This window comes from Terrapene carolina, unplaced genomic scaffold, assembly GCF_002925995.2.
Source record: "Terrapene carolina triunguis isolate 2854851 unplaced genomic scaffold, T_m_triunguis-2.0 Scaffold629, whole genome shotgun sequence".
In the NCBI taxonomy this organism is placed as follows: Eukaryota; Metazoa; Chordata; order Testudines; family Emydidae; genus Terrapene; species Terrapene triunguis.
Genome location: NW_020664980.1, coordinates 13,165,490 through 13,189,304, shown reverse-complemented (window position 1 = coordinate 13,189,304; position 23,815 = coordinate 13,165,490). Strand labels below are relative to the sequence as shown.

The 23,815-nt window shown below is 40.8% G+C and overlaps 1 protein-coding gene across 1 annotated transcript in view; it reads left to right on the top strand.

Annotated features, from left to right (window-relative positions):
- Positions 1-23,815, top strand: part of RNF130 (ring finger protein 130) — a 76,064-nt gene that overhangs the window by 4,959 nt on the left and 47,290 nt on the right. Inside the window, exon 2 of the mRNA XM_026659330.2 lies at positions 13,433-13,627. Within this exon, the coding sequence (XP_026515115.1) occupies positions 13,433-13,627 (195 nt within the window). The remainder of the gene's footprint in view (positions 1-13,432; positions 13,628-23,815) is intronic.

The following is a 23,815-nucleotide window of genomic DNA, read 5'->3' as shown; positions in this document are numbered from 1 at the left end:
AGAGATGATCATAAAATAAGTCCTGATGGGAAAACCTGATGTCATAAAGTAATCTGTGTGCTGAATAATTATGATGAACGAATTCTTTTATAGGTCTGTTACCAGCTTCTCTAGGACTATAGATACGATTTTAAAGATTATTCTGTCACTTTAAATGAGCAAAATTGACTCCTTATTTCAATATCTGTAAGACTCTGACAATGTGGTTTTCTAATGGATCTTTTTGTAATTATCCCAGTGATCATTGCTGTGTTTAGAGTGGATTCTTATTGCTTGCTCTACCTTTGAAATTTTCTCGGGAAGATGTTTCTTAAAAAGGAACTAAATAGTTTATGGAGTATATTTTTTTTCACAGTGAAAAATCTTGGGAATTGGGAACTTGTAGTGGTCAATATTAACCCATGATCACTTGTGTATGTGTACAATCCAGGGATTTTAAACACTTATAAAATAAACCAACGAAACTAAACCATAGGAATTTGGCTTTTGTAACTTGTTTTTCCCAGCAATGCTTAGCATCAGTGTTAGAAATGGTGTACTCCCATCCTGCAATTTCCTTGGCTTAATATGTGAACACCTTGAAACCTCTTGTTTTTCAGCCATTTTCTGTTGGAAGCAGACAGGTGAGACTTTTCTGAACACTTGTTCCTTAATTGTGTGAAAAAGAAACTATTGAGCAAAATAAGGCATGTCCTTTTCTAGGGGTTGAATATGCTATTTTTGCAAATCCCAGTCAACCACATACTGTTGCATAGTACTGTTTTATTATTTTTTATTACGACAGCACCTATGGAGCCTGTTCGGGCTCCACTGTACTAGGAGTGTACAAATAAAACACAATGCCTGCCCCAGATTGTTCACAATCTTGAGATTTAGACAATATGTGACTGACTAAACCAACAAACAAGAGCAGGGAGAGCATTGTGAGGAAAGGGTTGTGGCAGAGATGGGTATGGATGCATATAGCCTAAATCACGTCAGACAATAGAGATTAGAAGATATAGCTAGACTAAAACTGTACTGGGGTTTACAGTTGAGTGGTAATTAAATTTTTCTATTGAGCCACCAAGAAAAAAAAATTAAGTATTACAAAAAAGTTGCATAAACTGCAGTGATTTTCCTTTCTTTCCATATGAACTAATGAGTCCTTTGAAACCAGATTAATTCTCATTTCAAAGTGCTTCTCCTAATCAATTTAGTTAAATCCAAAATACTACCTTTTGTAGCTAAAATGCTCTTTTATGTAACCTCTCTGATAGATTTTATACAAGCACTGCTTTTTAAAAGACTGACCTAGTCAACAGTTTTAAAAACACATGACAAAACTGATACTGCCTCTTTAAAATAGGAAGAGGTAAGGTGACTGCTGCTTTTCTGCCATTAATTCTTCCAGCTGGAGTTCTGTCCTCTAAATTCTAATGTATAAGTCTTATTATATTTTTGCTGCACAAGCCTGCATGTTTGAATGTTACCTAATCCTTAGTTGGACAACTTTTGGAAGAGCTGCTAGGCATTGATGGCCCCGTGGCACAGCTTGTTTTGATCTTGTTCATGTTAACAAATCCATATTTCTGTAGCCCTGCAAATTAGCGGATATCCACTTCCAGGGATGCGGATATCTGTGGACCATTTATGCGGATACCAGCATGGATACGGGTACAAATTTTGTATCCACGCAGGGCTCTGATGGTAAGAGTGGGTGGGCAGCTGGGAGGAACCACAGTGCGGATCCTCCACCTGCCCTGGGCAGAGGGCCTGACGGGCAGGGACAGGAGCCGGGGGTTGCTCGGGTCCCACACCCCGGGCAGGTGGAGGGTCCGCCGTGGCTCCCGCTGGCTCCTACTGTAGCTGGACTGCGGCTCTGAGCCACTCCTTTCCCCGGCCGGAGCCGGGTCAGGGAGAGCTGCACTAGGAGCTGTGGGGAGCCTGGGTATCTCCACCTGCCCTGGGTGGGCGGGCTAAGGGACAGGGACACTGGGCAGGAGGCTGGGGACAGGGGCCGTGGGCTGCTCGGGCACCCTGCCAGGGCAAGTGGAGGGTCCACCATGGCTCCCCACAGCTGCCAGCGCATCTCTCCCCGACCGGCTACAGAGGTGTGGGGTGCCTCAGAGTCTCAATCCAGCCCCCAGTGTAGAGCCCTGCAAATCCACGGATATCCGCATCCACAGATAATTTTTGCAGATTGGATGCGGATACACATTTGTGTATCCACGCAGGACTCTACGTATTTCTCTTCAAAGCAGATCCTTTTTCTTCTAGGTTGTTCAGTTTCTACAGCTTTCATAAAAGTTCTTGCATTCCTAGTAGCAGCCCTCAGACAGCAAAAGACCCCTATCTCTCCCTTCCTGGACAACTTGTTAATGAGGGTCCCATTTACAGACAAAGCAACAATGGATACCCAGCGTGCAACTTGGTTTCTGGAGGATTATGTCTTCATGCTGCATCTAAAGAGCCAAATATTGATTGTGATTAAAAATTGAGACACCACCTACACTATAAGGTGTTAGTGTCATAGGAGAGGCAAGGTAAGTTAAGGGCACTCACATGAGAAATCTACAACTTCAGAGACCTCAGTCTCTCTCTCTCTCTCTCTCTCAAGAATGTCATGCATAGATATGCCAGTGTGGGCCTGAGTCCACATGAGGCTTCTTCAGAGGTTCTGTCTTTTCCATACACTCTGCTGTCTTGTTTAGTAATGAATCTCTCTCTCCCCAAACTGGCTACCATTTTCATCTTCTGGTGATTGAAGGACAGACTTACAAAAGGATTCCTTGTACGTGAGGAAGACGGAGCGTTCATAATGACCAATGCCAATGTAGGAGAGTGGAGTACTCACTGAAGGACAAAGATCAGAGACCTGATCCCAGGATGAGAAGAGGCACAACATAAACTGGCTAGAGGTCAGGGCCATCCAGTATGGATTCACAGCATAGATTCCTTCTGTGCATTTTCCATAGAGTCTTGTAATGACAGACCACATCTCTGCCGTGGCCTATGTAGACAAAATGGAGTATAATCATGTCTTCATCTTTCCAGAAAGACACAACTGTTGGTGTCTTGGGCAGAGCAAACCTGTTACCAGTATGCACCATACATAATGAGGGAAAGCTGAATACCACCACAGTCAGGCTTGGCACTAGGAAGAAAAACAAAGACCTATAACACCAAGGCAATGGACCTGTTAGCTTTTTCTTGCAACCACACACTGTCTAACTAGTGTCTAGCTTTTCAGGAGGAGGGTTCATGAACTTGGCCAGCAGCCACTCCTCAAATGGTTAAGAGATTGGAAGGAAAACACACTTATGCCTCTTCCACCACCACTACTTGTTGAGGAGAACTATTCGACATGGCAAGTAGGTCTACTCATATTTCTACTACAAAGTGACCTGCCTGTTGTCACAAGGGCCAATCTTGCACCAAGAGCTAGACAGGCTTGAACCAGCTGCCTGATGTGAGAAGAATTGACTGTAAGAGGATAATCTGATATGGTCACTGTGTTTGGTCTCAAGGAAGACATCCAATATGACTTATTTCATGATGTGGTCAAGCAGTGGTTTAGGGATTTGTGACACTCTGTACCCCAAAGCAACACCCTGGCACCCCCATATTCACCACTGTCAATATAATTGGTATATTTTGTACAAAGTATGCCTTGTGAGGTATCATTTTAAGTCTTGATCTGTTTAATATTAATATCCTGTTGGATTGTATGTGCTATCGTTGTATGTGAAGTTATGAAGTTTGCTATGTGTGTTACTGAAATATGTTGTGATGTTGGAAACATCCACAACCAGCCTTTCAGGTACAGAAATGGTGCAGCCAGACACTGATAATGGCCCATTAAGGGGAATCATTCACACGAGGACTAACCCAGGAACTGTATACAATGGAGACCTCTCAGAGAAAGCACACAGACAATGGAGACTGCTTGACTCACGTCATAGCAAAAGATCTTTCCAGCAAGTTGGAGGAACCTATAAAGGAGGGGAAGTGACATCATCATTTGGCCTTATTCCCCCACCCCCCAACTCAACAACCTGGAAACACGTCTGGAGGGCAAACAGTGAACTGGGGAGGTGGTTCCAGGCTAAAAAGGTGCATGTCCTCTCGACATTGAGGGAGGGGCGGACTGGTTAATAAACTTACACTGGTCAGGCTTCTGACCAGGGCAGGACAGTACAACCCTGAGGTCCTAGGCCGGGGAGCTGTGGGGAATTGGCTGGAGCATCTCTATTGTTGGTTCATGAGTGGCTGGTGAAAGTATTCACGTAACTCAGCTGGGTGTGTCCCTGCCTGTGGATGGCTGTGTAAGTGCAGTACTTGGAGTGGTTTGCACTTGTCACAGCATCACAATGTGAGAGGGAGCCCAGGTTGGTGAGACAAAGGGCTCAGCGGTACCCCAGTCCCTGGTTGCACCCTGGGGATCCCATCATAGGATCAAGGCATCATTTCATCAGAATTAGCCAAGGTTAGGGGAACTTGAAGGTGGTGGCCATGTAGTTGTCTTTTCACACATTCTCCAATTCTGTAACTAGGACATCAAAATGTCATCTGATCTTCCTTTTGAGAGGAGCTGTACTGTGACCTTGTGTGCATGTAAAAATGTGTACATAATTGTAATATATCTGCCTTCAACTGGGTTCACATTGCTAATAAAAGACCATTATAACCGATGTAGACCTTAGACTATGAAAAGGAATATTTCTTATCTATACTTACTATTTGAACAAAAGGACTTTTCAGGTAAGTTCAGACTGGCCATTCCTTGGGTAGAGTATTTTCTGTTGTGAACTTGGATCAGAATTGATCTTTATGTTGAAGGAAGTTTTTTGTTTTTATTATGTTCTGCATAAGGAGACAGTAGTGCCCATAGTTACTTTCTTGAATTACGTGTAATTTCCTTAATGAGGTAGTCAAGATCCTTATTTTTGGCTATGGAAATTGCTTATGGAGAGGGATGCACCCCTTTGTGCCAGTGACTGATGATCACTTCACTCAATAGACTTGTTATATGCAGATTAATTGAAACAGAAGAGGAGAGATGTTTTATTTTGCTAAACATTAGATCCCACTAGTTATGAAATGGTAGTTTGCTAAATGGACTTTGCTATAATCTGTGAGAAGGATGTCCAAACTGCATCACCCAACAAGTTCACAGTACAGCAGCAAATATAGGGAAGGGGATATGGGCCAAATACTGATTGTGCCAGTCCTAAGATGGACCTATATGCTGGTAACAGATCACTTTGAGTTAGCCCACATCATTGCACTTGCATCTATAGTGAAAAGTACAAAAATAGCTTTCTGTTTATTGATACTTTTTCTACAATAATGAAATGACATAAATGACTTCTGATCAGATCTCTTCATATGTAAGTGATTTGTATTAGCAATCATTTAAATTGCTTTTCATTATGTCATGGAGACCATCCAACTGATATATTCAAGTCCTAGGCTTGTGAAAAATATTGTACATTCCAAATGGCATCTGAATAACTGAGCATAGATGACGGATGATAATGGACAACTATTGACAATTACACTTGCTGACTTAGTTCGGTTATCTGTCCCTTACAGTGCTGATAGATATGCTCAGCACTGGTGTATAGTAGATATTTTATAAATTCTATAAGAAGGGGGAGTGATTCACTGTAAGAGTTAGATCCTCTGGAGTGTATTAAAAACTATAATAAAACAAAAAACCACTAAAAAGTACTGATTCTCCATTAGTGTTCCCTGTACACTGTGCAGTTGTCAGCAATAACAGACTTTATGGAACTTATGCTACGTACATAGGATGGTAAATTTTAAAGATGTTATAATGACTAGTGGTATCTCAAACAAGGATATACCTATAATAAAATTCGATTATACTCATTTCTAAAATTTTTCAGACACTGTCGGCTCATGATCAGTTTGAACACTATTCCTTAATATGTTTTGACTGCTACAGGAGATTGTGCACCTTAGTATAGTTTTTTTTTTTTTTATTTTTGCCACTTGTAATGTCTGGTTTTGGTCATTAAGTGCTTCTTACAGGATTGCTATGCTACATTTTGTCCCCCTCCTCTTTTGTATTTTGGATATTTTTGTACCTCTGGGTTTCATGACTTCAAAATTAATTTTCTGCTAGAGATTATACTTGTCTAATATTTGTAGGGTATATATTGTCCAGGGCATAAGTAGCGTTTAAGCAAATCAAGTTTCTGGTTAAACTCCTACAAGTGGAGTTTGTTTTCTACTGGTTTTAGGTCTTTTTTCTTCAGGCTCCCTTTAATAGAGAATTTGGCTATAATCTTCCCACAGTTGCTTAGTAGGGGTTGGTAAAGGCTTTCACTCAATCTACTGTCCTTACCAACACAGCTGGATCTGATGTGGATGATTATATCCTCTCTACTTGATCAGAGCTTTTGTCAGATTTATTACAACTGACATGCCTGAAGTACCGTCTCAGATATCTGACTTAGATGTTTCCAATATTGGCCATAAAAACTTTTGTCAGGCTTGTTGCCTCTTCTGTAGTAAGGCCACCTAACTGAATCAATAAGTTACAGCAGTTTATTCCAAGCTTCTAGCGAGAAATGCTACAACAGCTTTTTGTAGTACTTAGTTGTCCCTCACATGGACTGCTGCATTTATTGTGCTGTCGTACCTTAGGTTCTCAGTTCTGGAAACTTTTGTATTTTTCCCCCTGCTTCTCCAGATTTCTGTGTTGCTGAAGTACAAAGTCTAGAATGTCCCAGAAGCACTGGTTTACGCAATTGGGTTTCTGCTTCTAACGTGCTCTTTCTTTTTGGAAAAAGTAGAGCTGTCTAGATTTCTTAAGGACACTGCATCAAGTCCACGTAATATTGTTTGACATTAAATAAATCAGTACTGCCTTTAGATGAATTCAAGACCTTGCTTATAGTTTGGCTCATTTGTGAATGAACACACAGCTGCCTCCCATTTCCTATTCAGTGTGAAAATAGGGAAAAATCTAGAAAGAATCTTTTTGTTCTGTACATGAACAGCAAACTATGTAGTCTTCTTTCACTGCTAGTGATCGTAGCTCGGGGGTCGGCAACCTTTCAGAAGTGGTGTGCCGAGTCTTCATTTATTCACTCTAATTTAAGGTTTCGTGTTTTAGTCATACATTTTTAACATTTTTAGAAGGTCTCTTTCTATAAGTCTATAATATATAACTAAACTGTTGTTGTATGTAAAGTAAATAAGGTTTTTAAAATGTTTAAGAAACTTCATTTAAAATTAAATTAAAATGCAGAGCCCCCTGGACCGGTGGCCAGGACCCGGGCAGTGTGAGTGCCACTGAAAATCAGGTCGCGTGCCCCCTTTGGCACGTGTTCCATAGGTTGCCTACTCCTGTCGTAGCTAAACATTGTTTAAAAATTGTAAGTGATACAAACATACTGAAACGCCTACATAATTTCCTTTTTATGAAACTGGGATATTTCTTAACTCCACCATAATGCCAGACCTTTTATTATTCTAGTTACTCCATTTTTAGCTCTTAATTTCTATTTTATTTTGCCTTAAGTGCTCGAAGGCATCGGACCACTCTCTAAATTAGAGAACTACTTTGAAAAGTGAATTTTTTATGTTGTATACGTGAAATCATGACCTATTAATAAGGCTCAGATTTTTGTCTCAGATATTTTCAGTAAAAATCATGGACAGGTCATGGCAATAAACAAAAATTCACGGAAGTCTGTGACCTGTTCATGATTTTTACTAAAAACATACCTGACAAAATGAGGAGGGGATAGGGTCCAGCATCCCAGTGGCTGGGAGCTTTGGGGTCCCCTCACCCCCCGTAGCGGTGGGGAGCTCTGAGGTCCCCGCCACGTCTCTAGCTGGGCTGCTGCAAGGGATCCGCCCGCTGCGACTGGGCTGCTGCAGGGAGCCCTGTGGAGAGTGGGAGCTTCAGGGGATCCCCGCCGTCTGCCACGGCTGCGCTGCTGCGGGGAGGGGTTTGCCACCTGCCGTGGCTGGGCTGTTGCGGGGAGTCCTGCTGTCCATAGCTAAGTGGGAGCTCTGGGGTCCCCCTGCTGCTAGGAGATGGTGGGGGCCTGCCAGCAGCGTCTGAGAGCTGCGGGGCTGCCTGCTGACAACTCCAGCTCCAGGGCAGAAAATGTCAGAGGTCTCCGGAAGTCACGGATTCTGTGACTTCAATGACCTCCGTGAAATAATCGTAGCCTTATCTATTAAGCGTGCTGACAAACATACCTTTACTAGACTAGTATACTTGCATTTCTTACTGTAAAAAGACTTTTTGTGGTAGTTACAATGGATGATGTATTTTATGCTACATCCCATTAAAACTTTCTGCAGCTGGAAGAGGATGATGATGGAAATGTGCACTAACCTTTGCTCTTATTTGAACATGTCATCAATATGACTAAATCTGTGTCCATTTCAGTTTTCATTCTGATTTGAGACCAAACATTACTGCATACTCCATGTTTCCTTTTGCTCTTTAGGAAGTTTAACAAAGATAACCTTATCACTTAATATGAGTTACAGTCATTCTAATTCTTTCAATGTAGTACTTTAAAACAAAACTAAAATTTTGGGGGAATATTTTTCTCTCAAACAAGTCCCAGTAGTTCCTCTCTTCATAAAGCTTAGTCAGAAACTTCTAGTTTGTGAGAGCGATCCTTTTCTTTCTCTTTTACATAGCTCCAGTATCCTGCATGAGTTACTCCTGGGGGAATTATGCACCAAAAAATTATAAATTATGCGTATTTTAAAATACCTGTCAGCGAGTTTGTAACAATAAAGACAACACAGATTCAGGAAATAGTTTTTGACCAATAGATTCCTTACTAGGCATATTAATACACAACTTTGAGTGATAATTCATTTAAACCAGGGGTTCTCAACCTTTTCCCTTCTGAACCCCCTCCCCCCCCCCCCCCAACATGCTATAAAAACTCCACGGCCCACCTGTGCCACAACAACTGGTTTTCTGCATATGAAAGCTAGGGCCGGCACTAAGGGTAGCAAGCAGGGCAATTGCCGGGGGCACCGCAAAGCTAAGTTGCTCATATGGTGGCTGAATTTCCTTTCTGAATGTTCTATAATTACTGGGGGAATAACAAAATACAGTGATCCCATCAAACCATTAATAAAGCGACATACAAATCAAATGGTTTTGAGACTTTTTTTTCTTAACAAAAAACAAAAAATAAAACAACAAAAGATAAAACTAGCCCTGAAGTGGTAACTAACAACAAATAGTATTTTCTATTGCTGTAGGTACTAGTTCTATTCCGTTATAAAATAGTTTAAGGTTTATAATACCTTTTTTGCTAAATTTGAGTGATGTGTGAAGGGATAGTGATTTGACTTAATGTAAAAGATGTATGGCTACAATTTTCTCAGTTTCAAAATTCTGGAATGAGGGTCTAACTATGAAACATAGGCTTGGTCTACACTAACCCCCCAAATCGAACTAAGGTACGCAACTTCAGCTATGTGAATAACATAGCTGAAGTTCAAAGTACCTTAGTTCGAACTTACCTCGGTCCACACGCGGCAGGCAGGCTCCCCCGTCGACTCCGCGGTACTCCTCTCGCCGAGCAGGAGTACCGCAGTCAACGGCGAGCACTTCCGGGTTCGACTTATCGCGTCCAGACAAGACGCGATAAGTTTTACCCAGAAGTTCGATTGCCAGCCGCCGAACTAGCGGCTGGGTATAGGCATACCCTTATTGTAGTAAGAAAACTTTTAGGCTTCCATTCTAGTTTCAGTGGGCCTGGCAGCACTGGGTGATCTTAACATCCTAGATACTACAGTATTTAGTTACAATGGGATGTATTAAAAATGGAGCAATTGTCAAACTTTCTTACCCCACCTATTTAATGTTAATCTTCTGATGTCTTTGTTTCCTATCATAATTACTTTGTCTTGCCTCTTGCGTATTGCCCATTTTTGCTCCCAATACTTCTTAGCCTTGATAATGATTGTAATGAAAAAAGTAATCTCATAATCTGATTAAACTATTATCCCAGGATAAAATTTGCATGCATTTACTTTTAAAAGAAAATGCAAACTTAATAATATTGGATATAGCTTCTGCTTTGAGCTGCAGTAGTTAAGTTAAAAATAGGAAATTAGAGATAGTAAAAATATCCTGTGAGTTCTCATTGTTAAGCCAAGGAGTTTGTGTGAAATTCTGGTTTTACATTGAGCTTCATCTTTGCATGTGTGTATGCTATGCCACAGTTATTGGAATCTGATTTTGCTGAAGAAAAAATATATATGCCTTTGGCCCTGGGAATTTGAATGTTTTATTGCCCTGCTCATGATATTCTGTTTTTTTCCAGTTCTTAGACTATTGCTCTGAACAAGTGGGAAGTATTTATTAAATAGCAAACAGCTTTATCTAAATGGAGATAGTCAAGGTTGGTATGTCCAAAGCTTGACATACTTTTTTGTCCCTTTTGCAGAGTGCAATGTAATTTGTGGGATTTTTAAAACAAATACATGTGCTACTTTCGCTTTTGTAACCGGTTTATTGTACTTTTAAATAAAAACACACGAAATACACAAAGTACTCTTATGGTTATCAGTAACTTGATACAGTATCAGTGCTCCTAAAATACTTTTTTGAGGCTCAGTGTCAGTGATTAATGGTTACCATAAATCTTAAAATAGAGGGGCTATGTGTCAATGTAATGGAATAAAACACCTGATTTTAAAGCAAGAGATTCCAGTTTCAAACTTCTAGATTTCAGAGTTTTGTTACATACAGAGTTCAGAAAAGAAATAAAATTCAGATTTAAGAATTCTGCTAAGGAGCTTTTATAACAATTCCTGAAGTATTCTAATCTAACCTTGCAGAACCACCATGAAGATGTATATAACTTACTTAACTAATTCTTACAATGTTGATGGAAAAACTTAATTTCCTGTCAAATTACTTGTCCCAGGCAAGTGATCAAACAATTTTTTGTAAAGATGTCCCTAATACAGGTTCATCCACCCAAATGAAATGAGGATGGATGGTAATCTTTAAAATTTCAGAAGAGATCTTTTAACCATTTGAAAGCCCCATTTGTCACATTCTCCTGCTCTTGGAGAGAGTCACCTCACTGCATGTTAAACAACGGGGACCTTTGGCTGGCTTGTTGAAGGTTGTGTTGCCCCTTTAATGGCAGCTAGAGAGTTACCTGCTGTGTGGAGACAGCTTCATACCAGGTCAGTGTGGGGACGCTAGATGACCAGAAGAGAAGGGAACTGTTTATGCCCACGTCTACGCAGTAAAAGCCCTCTTTTCACCTGGACCAGGCTAAGCAGCACCCACTTTCCCACCCATGGAAGTAGTTGAAATGCCAGGTTTCATCATGATCAGCTGTGAGCATTATGCTAGTCTCCCCTTTCTTGGGGGGCTAGGAAGGATCTTTTCCCTTACCACCAGATTGGCCAAGACAAGGTGGATTTGTTTGCCTTCCCCATAGCAGGTTGAGGGCTTAATGGGGGACAAAGAACAAGAAGGACAGGAGTTAGGCTGTGATTGTGTAAGCTTGGGCGGATGTCCAGTACAGGTACTTCATAGGGAATGGATATGGTGATCAGATAAAATGGATTGAGAGAGGATTTAAAGGAGGTATTCTTTAAAGGAGTGGAAGTGTGTGTGTGTGTGGGGGGGGGGGGGGTTGGGGCTCTTATGACTGGCATGGCAGGGAGTCAGCCCCCCTTCTTAACCCTCATTTGAGGGGATAATGAAGTCCCAGTAGTGAGTTGGCTGGGCCCAGGATGGGTAAGGAGGAGGGCTGCCAGCAGCCCCCTGGGTATATGTAGATGAGTATGGAATTACCTGCACTGAACAATTTTATCTGCCAGATTCTCCTAGTCATGTAGAAATAAAGTTTCAGCGTAATTAAAGCATATCCAGTGTCTGCTGTCCTTCCAGCATAGCCGGACAATGCTTACAAAGGCCTTCTGTTTGGATTCTTTGTTACATGTAGTAGGCTGGATGGTGTTGTAGTAAATGTCACAAATAGACTTGTCCAGAAAGTGCAGGTTGCCATGGAGAAGCACATTTTATTACTTTTTTAAAGGGTACAAAGTTATAGCATACTTAACTTAAATTTTTTTTATAAAGTGTTATCTGAAAAGCTTTCAGAAGCCTTACTGTGTTTACACAAAACTACTATTGGTTTTAACCTTATTGGTAGCTAGTGATATTTTTACTTTTTGGCAGTTGAAGGGCGTAACATTGACTCTTTTTTAAATACTATAGATGTTACCACTTTGCTCTCTTGTAAGTTACTATTTAATAATGCTACAATTTCTTGAATGAGGCAAGCATTAGGTTCTCTGTCTAAGCAGTAAGTTTCCAGCCACTTGCAAACAGAACCATTTTTCATTGGTGTCAGCTGTTGTACCACAAGTGATGTATTGTACCTTGATTTTTGTCCCTTTTGTTTGGTGGGTTGGTTTCTCAGTGTCCCAGGAGAAATTGTATGACACTTGCACTTTCACTATAGGATGGGTGAGGGGTACTACAGGAAGGCTCTTGACAGAGGTGTTGACAGGAGCGGCGCCAGGGTTTTTGGCGCCCTAGGCGGGGGTCCTTCCGCGCTCTCGGTCGTCGTCGGCAATTCTGCGGTGGGGGGGTTCTTCCGCGCTCCCGGTCTTCGGGGCACTTCGGCGGCGGTGGGTCCCGGAGCGAGTGAAGGACCCACCGCAGAATTGCCGCCGAAGACCCGGAGCGCGGAAGGACCCCCCGCCACCGAGGGCGGCAAAATGCCGCCCCCCCAAATCCTGGTGCCCTAGGCGACCGCCTAGGTTGCCTAAATGGAAGCGCCAGCCCTGGGTGTTGAAATTAAGAAGTATAACTGATATTTTTTTTATTCTGACAGTATATTAATACTGTAGTAGAAACCTGTTAAGTTAATTAGTTGCACCAAAATATTCTTAAGATAGACCAGTGACAATTATTAGCACTAGTCTGTACTTGACCGAACTAGTTTAAAAGCTTGTTTTCACATCCTCCTTTGTTTAGCCATACTTCACACTGGAATGATATTTATAACTGCATTAAAAGGGAGAAAACCCTGTGTGGCTGAGAAACAGATGCTTGGTAACGCCTATGGCACACAAACCATATTTTAATGTTGTCTTTCCCCCTGAGCAAGTATTGATTCAAATATTATTTCATTGTGGAGTTAAATATCTTTGTGGTCACTAAATTAATTCTCAGGCATATGTATTCACAGCTCCTAATGAGTATGAGGTTTTAAAAATATTTTTTGAAGGGGACTTTCTCTTTAAGCATGCAACTTGTTTTAGGCTTTGGTTGCCAGAGAGTAATAACTATCAAGTATAAGACAACTGAAATCTTTGGCAAATGTTTCTTTGTTTTCCTTCTAACCTTTTTGCCAGTTTGAACAAATCCCTGATGTATAAATTTCTCCTTTTTTAGTGGTGGATCGTCTGGGCTGTGATCCTCGAACACGTTTCCATGTTCCTCCGAATACCAAGCAGTGGATTGCCTTGCTGCAACGAGGAAACTGTACATTTAGAGAGAAAATATTGCGAGCAGCTTCACATAATGCCACAGCTGTGGTCATTTACAACAATATATCCAGTGAGGAACCTGTCACTATGACTCATCAAGGTAAATAGTATGAAGTCTGTTTCCTTTTGGTCCCCTTTGCCCTCTGGATATTTTTCTGCCATATAAACTATTTTTAAAGCCCTGTTGACCAGGGCTTTGGAGCTGTGCTCCGACTCCGCTCCAGCTCCAGGCAAAAACCTGAAGCTCCACTGCTCCGGAGCTGCTCCGCGCTCCAGCTCCGGGCTCCGCTCCAAAGCCCTGCAGTTGACAGTATACAGCTACTTCTTAAGTGTTTGTATCCTTTGTTCTTTGCAAATATGAGCAAGTACACAATATAGTGAAATACAATGAATACATCTGGAACTGTATTTTTTTTTTTTTTTTAACTCCAGAGGAATACTCTTATCCACTGAGTAACTTTTTTTTCTTTCCCCTTTTTGGGATCTTAGAGCTATCATTTTTGTTTCAAATCTTAGTGCTATTGCTTAGTGGAGAGGCAGAAAACAAAACAGTGTATAACAGAGAAGAGCTGTAACTTTATACAAAACATCTGAGAGTGAAGAATTTTTATAGTAATGGGACTTATAGTGGAATTTTGAAGGCTGGGGTTTTCTAACAAGCCTAAGAGAGTTAAACTCCAAAATCCCAGCCTACAGACTTCTTTTAGTGACATCTTACAAGGACTTCACCATTCCTGGTGGTACAGACTAATAAGGCCACCACACCATTGCGATGCAAGACTAAACAGGACATACCTACTGTTTCGAGGAGGAGTTGTCTTTGTAAACATAATCTGGAATTCTTTCACGATTTGATATATTAATAGTCTGGATCTCTGAAGACTTGCACGTTTCTAGGGCAGATCACATGTAAAAATTTGGCATTACTAGAAAATTATTTTGGGATCACTGGAGCTTTTACCCTTAGGTTTTTTCCCTTGCTGAAAGAATCCCTTTAGCAAATTTTACAGTTAGACAAACTTTGCGATTACCTGCATTTTCCCAAAAGAATGTCTATTCACTTGGGATGTCTTCATCCTTCAGCTCACCCCAAAAAGGCCACTTATTTTCGATAGTTGAATCTCCTTTGAAAACTTCCCCTAAAAATTGTTCCACTATGTTTTTTTGAACATACTGGGGGAATGCTTGTGGAATTTGGAGTTTCCAAATTATCATTTTGTATCTTACCAACCTCAGTGTGAATAGGATTGATGTTCTAGGGAACTGAATATGCACCTTTACCCCGATATAACGCGGTCCTCGGGAGCCAAAAAATCTCACCACCTTATAGGTGAGACTGCGTTATATTGGGTTCGGTCCGGTATGGCGTACCAGCAAGAGCCGGTATGCTGTGCCGGACTGGACCGGCTTCCCCGGCGGTGATTTAAAGGGCCCGGTGCTCCAGCTGCTGTGGGGAGCCCTGGGCCCTTTAAATCCCTGCCAGAGCTCTGGCAGCGAGGCTTGGGTGGGGATTTAAAGGGCCCGGGGCCCCCCGCAGCAGCCAGGGCCTCTGGCCCTTTAAATCACTGCCAGAGCCCGATTTAAAGGGCCCGAGGCTCAACACGAGTTCGGATATAATGCGGTAAAGCAGCAGGGCTTGGGTGGCGCTTTAAAGGGCCCGGGGCTCCCTGCTGCTTTACCGTGTTATATCCCAATTCGTGTTATATCGGGTCGCATTCTATTGGGGTAGAGGTGTAGTTTAAAAAAAAAAAAAAAGGCTTTCCTGAGGGAGCCATACAGTCACCTGAACATCTCATTTTGGGAGTGGAGCAGAACCTTATACAAAGGAAATTACCCAACTCATGTGTTCATTACTTTTGTTGATTGTAAATGTCTTTTGCTTTGTTCCAGCAAAACTTTTTTTACCTCTGTTTTCTTTTGTGAGCCATCACCACTTCTCTGCTCATGCAGTTCTCCTAAAGACTTAAGCTCCAAAGGCAGAGACCAAAGTTGATGTGAGGTTTGTAACAGTTGCCAAGCCCACAGTATTTACTTCCAGATGATGCAAATGATTTCTGACTTCTAGTGGCCCTAGTGAAGTGGGATACTTGTTGTAACAAGATAGTAAGATTTCTGTTTGTTGTGACTAAAACAGAGAGGAGTGACAAGAAGACTAATATAGCCAGACTCTCTCAGACGGTAGGAAGCTTTAAGATAGCTTTTTGCTTGAGCTATCTTACCTCTGAATCTTGAGGTCTTTTAGACCTGTCTCTTTGTAACCAAACGTGATCTCAAATCTCTTAACTCTTCCCTTGCCTACACTGTCAACGGTCATATTCCTTGCTCCATCTTTTGGGAGCGGATGGAAATCTCTGCACTAATTGGATATTTAAGCTCCATTCCTTCACTCTTCCAGCTTTCCTCTTCCTTAAGGTCAGCAGTAGTTGAATTCTTTTCATGTGTCTGACAGTTTTGTAGGCTCTTAGTGGGATGACAACAAGTTATAAGTGCCTTAATCATAGACTCATAGACTTTAAGGTCAGAAGGGACCAATATGGTCATCTAGTCTGACCCCCCGCATGATGCAGGCCACAAAAGCTGACCCCCCCACTTTCCCTTAACTCTGCTGTTGAAGTCTCCAGATTGTGATCTAAAGACTTCAAGTCGCAGAGAATCTTCCAGCTTGCGACCCCTGCCCTATGCTGCGGAGGAAGGCGAAAAACCTCCAGGGCCACTGCCAATCTACCCTGGAGGAAAATTCCTTCCCGACCCCAAATATGGCGATCAGCAGAACCCCGAGCATACAGGCAAGATTCTCTAGCCAGACCCTCATTTTACCAGCGATGGCCGTTATTGCCTAATTGATTAGAATCACGTAATCCAATCAAACCATTCCCTCCATAAACTTATCTAGCCTAATCTTGAAGCCAGAGAGGTCTTTCGCCCCCACCGTTTCCCTCGGAAGGCTGTTCCAAAATTTCACCCCTCTGACGGTTAGAAACCTTCGTCTAATTTCAAGCCTAAATTTCCCCACGGCCAGTTTATATCCATTCGTTCTCGTGTCCACATTAGCACTGAGCTGAAATAATTCCTCTCCCTCCCTGGTATTTATCCCTTTGATATATTTAAAGAGAGCAATCATATCCCCCCTCAGCCTTCTTTTGGTTAGGCTAAACAAACCAAGCTCCTCGAGTCTCCTTTCATAGGAAAGGTTTTCCATTCCTCGGATCATCCTAGTTGCCCTTCTCTGTACCCGTTCCAGTTTCAGTTCATCCCTTTTAAACATAGGAGACCAGAACTGCACACAGTACTCCAAGTGAGTTGTTTGACATATTTGGCAAAATAGATGCTACACACCAATGTTGTCCCAATTCCACATGTTAATATGGATCAGTGGGTCTTGTTCCTATTGCTTACCAGGTAGCAGCATATACTGTTTTGCCAGGGAAGGCACAGCAAGGAAAACAGAAGCTGCCCAGGATGCAGTGCTCCTGTGGGCCATATGCATGATCTCAGCCTGGTGTGGGTCCCAACACCAACCTAGGAATGCTTATGCCAAAAATACAGGGTTTGGGTCAAAATAAAAAGTGTAGGTTTATTCATGCTGTATATCTCAGGTTGTAGGCATCGTTTATGTAGTTATGTAACTTTATTAAAATATCGTCCCATTTCCCACAGGGGTGCCACTTCAGATTCTGGGGTGAGGAGGTAACTTCCAACCGGGGGTTGAATCACTTGGATTTTTTTGAAAGATAAAATGTCTATTTTTGGAGCATTTGTTTTGATTAGTTCCTGTATTTTTAACAATACATATAGATTTATTACAACAAAATTACCAACATAGGGCAAATAGGCAACTTTTAAAGCTAAGCTAAGCACCTTTGCATGCAAACCCAGTACCAAATAAAACCTAATTTTCAAGTCTCTAAAGCAAAGCTCAGAACACCCAAGAGAAATACAGTAAAATATTACTGATCCCACAGCCTTGATATATAAATCTTTTAGCCTTTACAGGTAGCAGTGCTGTCATACAGTATGATACATTGCTATTATGGAGCAAACTTGGACAAATTGCTAAGGAGTACAAAAGAATAGCATGTAGGGGCAAAATCAGAAAGACTAAGGCATAAAATGAGTTAAATGTATCAGGGACCATAAACGGTAATAAGAGGCTCTTTAAATACATTAAGAACAAGAGACAGACAAAGGAAAGTATAGGTCCTCTACTTAGCAGGGAAGGAGAGCTAATAACTGGTGACCTGAAGAAGGCTGTGGTGTTTAATGCCTATTTTGTTTCAGGTTCACTAGAAAGGTTAATGGTGACTAGATACTCAACTCAATTAATAGTAATAACAAGGGGGAAGGAATGCAAGCCGAAATAGGGAAAACAGGTTTAAAGAATATTTAGATGTATGCACTTCAGCAGGACCTGATGAAATTCATTCTAGGGTACTTGAAGAACTAACTGAAGCAATCTCGCAACTGTTAGCAGTTATTTTTGAGAACTCATTGAAGTTGGGTAAGGTCTCAAAGGACTGGAAAAAGGCAAACACAGTACCTATAGTTAAAAAAGGGAACAAAGAAAACCCAGGGAACAGTAGTCCGGTCAGCTTAACTTCAATACCTGGAAAGATAGTGGAACAGATTATTAAACAATCAGTTTGTAAGCACCTAGAGGAAATAGGGTTATAAGGAATATCCAGTATGGATTTGCAAAAACAAATCATGTCAAACCAAACTAATTTCCTTCTTTGACAGGAATACTGTCCTACTGGATTTTCAGGGAAGGAACCAGTAGATGTGAGATATCAAAAGCTGTACTAAAAAATCAAGATGATTCTTGGGGTACCCAGGACTGTGAATCACGTCATTACCCCCTGCGTCCATCATGAGGGAGTCTTGCCTATGCCTGGTTGGGTGTCAGCTCCTTAACACTACCAGCCTCTCAGGCTCTTGCTCGGATATTCTCCTCTAGGCGAGGCCAGCCCTGTTTTCACCTTGCAGGCTAACAATAGATGCACCCCTCTCCCTAAGTCCCTTTGAAGTGTTCCACTGAGATATCCAGCCCCTTTAATTGGCAACTTACAGAAATTCCAGATCCTCTGCCCCTGGAAGAGCAGTGTGCCACAGTTTACTAGTTTTACCTTAAACCACCACTCCTGTAAACCAGTGGTTCTCAACCAGGGGTACGCAGAGGTCTTCCGGGGGGGTACATCAACTCATCTAGATATTTGCTTAGTTTTACAACAGGGTACATAAAATGCACTAGTGAAGTCAGTACAAACTAAAATTTCATACAGACAATGACTTTTTTATGCTGCTCTTTATACTATACACTGAAATGCATGTACAGTATAAAATAAATCAATTGGAATATAAATAATTATATGGTAAAAATGAGAGAGTAAGCAATTTTTCAGTAATAGTGTGCTGTGACACATCTGTATTTCTATGACTGTTTTTGTAAGCAAGTAGTTTTTAAGTGAGGTGTAACTTGGGGGTATGCAAGACAAATCAGACTCCTGAAAGGGGTACAGTAGTTTGGAAAGTTTGAGAACCACTGCTGTAAATCACACAGCACTGGTGAGCCCTTATAATAAAACAAAAGTAGATTTATTTAAGAAAGACTAAAGATTTAACTAGAAATGAGAGCGGTGGCAACAAATGGTTACAATACAAAACAAAATCATAAAATGCAAAACGCTGTCTACACTTAATAGTTACCTTCCCTATCTAATAAAGTATATCCCCTTCCCCCGCCCCAAGGTCTGGCAGTTGCAGAGCTGGCTGGCTTCACAAGCACCAGGATCTAGTTTTTCATGAGAACACTGTGTTCCTCCAGGTGTCTCCTGAGTGAAAGGATCCACAGGACCTCACTCCTCTGTTACATTGACAATCCTTTGGTTCTATACACTGACAGGGTGAACCCCTGTCTTGTTGTAATGGTGTTTTTTTGTTTGTTTTTTGTTTTTTTTACCTTTAAGTTCAGTTGTTTGCAGTTGCTACTCATGGCTTTCCACTGAAAGTCTTAGTATTGCACAAAACTATACAACGGAGCCTTGCATTGTGTCACATCACCTGGTGACTAGTTTCTATTCCAAGTCCATAAAGCAAACTTTCAATATAAATATATTATTCCTTAAATATTACCCATACATACATCTTGCAACAATTATAAATCTTGAAAAGTTACAAGCTTTCTGTAGATATTTTACATGTTACTCCTTATAGCTAAATATCCTGTAAGATGTGTTTGGTGTAGTGAATTTGTCAGTCTGAGGTCAGCGTTGTTTGCAAAGAAACAGGGATCCTTTGCAAAGGAGCATATATGTCATGGGGCAGCTCACTTGACCTAAATGGTGCCCCTGATTCTCCAACTAGGCCCACAGACCTGTATCTTTCTAACTCAGAATGGCAACTCTGAGTCCCATTTGCCCTGTAGCCTCAATCGTTACCATCTCCCTATCAACTCTCTTTGCAAAGAAAAGCCTTGACAAATATGTAGGTCTAATAGCATGTACTGAAAATCACCACATCCAGTTGCTGAAACAAATTCCATAGCAGCCAGGGGACCCTTTGCATTTCCCACCTCAGATTATCTCAACTACTGTGGTATCTTGTGGGGAGAGGTAGTTTCTTGGGTACCTGGGAACCAAACCATTTGAGGCTTGGATACACAAATCTTGCACATAAAAACAGAGTCCATAAAGATTTACCTTGAACGTTTTGGTGCTTTTTGAAGGGTACCTGTCCCCTTGTGGATTTCAGCAAACAATCCTCCCTCAGGTCAGTTTCTTTTGGCATGGTGAAAAATATTTCATCCAACTCATTCTTTCCATTTCCTAGCTGAATATAGATTTAAACATTTGAAATCTATGGAAACACATGTATATGCACTTTCTCAATATACTTCTCCAGCAGAGTACAAATTCTTTTTGATGGCCAGATATCAATTGTCACTCTCCAATCAATATTTTCATCATATTAAATGAAAACAATTGGCATCTTTTATAGCAAAAGCTGTTTGATTTTATGTGCTCTGGTAGTATATTAAGTCTCTGATGTTCAGGTTTTAATGCTACACTGTCTCCCAGGGCCAACTAGCGAAAGAGGTATTGACCTCAGTGAGCTTATATCCACTAACAAAAAACTGCTAAGCTTAGTTACAACAGGTGTTTTTGTTGTCTCTTCCCTATCTATATCCCTATAGTAATATTTTTATATATATATCTCCACATATCCTGGTAAATGACCTCTCTTGTGTAAATGAAGGACATCTTTCCCAAAGCAGTTTATATTAGAAAGGTTGGGACATTACTGGCAGGAAGGCAGCTTTATCTGTGGTTTTGCTTGCTGCTTTTATTCAAGCAGAACAAATAATATCTAATGCACAGAGAGAATATGTGGCAGGGGAAAATATTTAGTAGCTGTCTCTTTATAGTCAGTAATGGGAATAGGAAGGAAATGCAGGTAAAATAAAAGTGTTAATATTATTTTTTTAAAAATGTGCTTGTGTAGTAGAGACTTAAATTTAACAGTGTTACTAAATTACTGATTAATTCTCAAATTCAGGTAAATCTTGAAATGTTTTATAATTTTAAATCTATGTAAAAGTGCTGTAATTTTAAATTTGAGATTAGCACAGCTTCTGTCCTTTTCTTCTACATTATCATCTTCACCTTGTTGTTAGTTGGGGTCGTTGGCTCTTTGTCTTGACAGGAACTCTTGAAGATCAAGTGTTTCTTCCAAGCTGACATCGACATTCTTCATGTCCTCCTTCAGCACCTTGAAGCACATTTTTCTGGGTCTCTCTCATGGTCTCTGTCCCGTGACTACTAGATCTTGTACTCTGACTACCACCTCCCACGTATCATTGTTTCATATGACCCAGCCTTCTCAGTTGATACTCCATCAGCTTTTTCGTGATGAGGGCTACCTGCATCGTGGCTCTTACTGTTTTGCGTCTTAAAATAAAATTTATTTAAATGAGAACTAAAGCACCAAAATAAAATTATTAAATTCCATTGATTACTGATTCAGTGTTGCCAAAGTTACAGAAATTTTCTCCTTAAGTCTTAACACTACATCTAGCATTGCATCTTTACATCCAATGTAGACTTGGATTAAGCCTTTAAAGTAATCAGAACAAGCTTACTGCTTCATTGCATCCTTGGATAAATAATGCATCCCTTTTTGAGAGAGAGAAAATCCATTCAATGATGTACATTGACTCTTTTCATTCTGCTTTTAGAATTAAGACTAGCTTTTTAGAGGACGAATCTTACACCCCACCCTATCCCTCCCAAACCAGGAAAGCGTAAATTACAGATCAAGGGGAAAATATAAAAATCAGATTATATTCTCTGATAAAAGAATAATGGTTGATGGAGGAGAATTCATGCTTGTTTTGAAATGCGATCAGAGAAGATGGGTGTGTTCTTGGTTACCGGTTCAAAGGCAAAACGGGCAGTGGATGACAATGACTTCAGGTCACTAATGGCTGTTTAGGGATCTCAGTCAAGTTCAGAGTTGACAGGTCTCTAAAGTTCATGCTGCCACCGCAGTTGCCATGGTAATGCTTGTTGGCAGGTACTTGGACATCAAGAAGGGGAATGGATATAGAAGCAGAACTATCCTCTCTCCAAAAAAGTGGTGATTTCAGGTCAGGATTCAGGGATATTGGTGAAACAATGAAGAGAAGCTTGAACCAAATCTCTGTTCTTGCTATACTATAGTTTATTATTCCAATCAGGCATCAAAATTTATTCTTAAAAGGATGTGCAAACATGTTGGTAAAAAGCTGCATAGGTTTTAAGCACTCAAATTTATCTTATTGTAGATCTGGAGTATCCAAAGCCAGTAGAATAATGGCAGCTCCACAAGAAAAATAAGTTTGGGGGTTGCTGATGCCCATTAAACCCACTTGAGCATAAACAGTCCATTGACTCAGACCAAAGCCTTTTTTCCCACCCATGGATCAGTGAGAATTCCACCCATTCATTCCCAAACTCAGTGAATTTTACTCTAGTCTGCCAGGCTTATACAAAAATCAAACAAAAACCTAGTGGTTCAGATAGTGTCATCTTAAAATTTATCTCGCATCAACTTGTTTCTCCACTTGTGTTTTACTTGTTGAAGTTAAATAACATGATTTTAAGGCCATGCGGTCGGTCTGACTTTCATTATATAATCTTGTCTCTTAAATGATGCAGGATGACAGGTCAGAGGTGTTGCTGGCTTTTCAGGCCCCCAGTGGAATTTGAAGAATGGGATTAGGCTTTAAGATCAATAAACTGAGATAAAAATAAACTTTTTTCTGGTTGTAGGAACACATCTTTATATATAGCATTTAACATTTTATATATTGTGTGATTCTGATAATAAAAACCATTTTGGTAACACACATCAACAGCATCATATTTAAAGCAGTCTTCTCACTGTATCTCTTGGAGGCACATAATCAAAGTCTATCATGCAGTAGGTGGAGTTGTCTGATTAGATAATGGGTCCCAAACAGGAGTGTGTTTGAAGCACACACCTTGGAGCATAAGGAAGCTATTGTCTCATTCTAAGACAAGCAAGAAAATCTGTTCCATAGTATTAAGGAGACTGGGAGAGCAATCTGGGACACTACCAAAGTGCTTTTCATGTGGTGTGTATTTCAACCAACACTGAAACACCTGTAGCCACTGGTAGAACTGGCTTGTTTTCAGAGGATGGAGAAGTTACATCTTCTTACCGTTGTGAAAAGGCCCAGGAGATTGTTAATGACCATAAGCAGTCAGGTATTGTTTCTTATCCACAGACTAAACCTCCAGCAATACAGTGCCCCCTAGTTCCTTGGGTTTGTTTGTCACATGGTTTTGTAGCAATTTCAGATTCAGATAAGGTTGTTCTCTTGCCATTCCTATTGTAGACTTAGCTATACTTATTTGAGAGGACTCTTAGATTGAAGTTTCTCTGTGGGGATATATTGCCTACAAGCAAAAAATATCTCTTCAATAGGCATCCATTATTTTCTGGCTCCAAAATCATTTGGAGCAAATTGAACCTGCTATCCAGAAATAGCAAAGATGGAGCTGCCTGCCAGCATCACCTCACTGTTATGGGATGAATGAAATTAAATATTTGGTTATTAAACTAAAAACATCTTGGTAAGAATCTGTTCTCATATGGCCTGCATTAAGCTAATACTTTGATTAATCAAGATTGCAGATTTTTTAAAGCAGATTTTGGATGTAAAAATAATCACAGGCCCCAAAGCTATAACTTTTGGACACTGTTCTATTGACAATTCTACCCCCCCCCC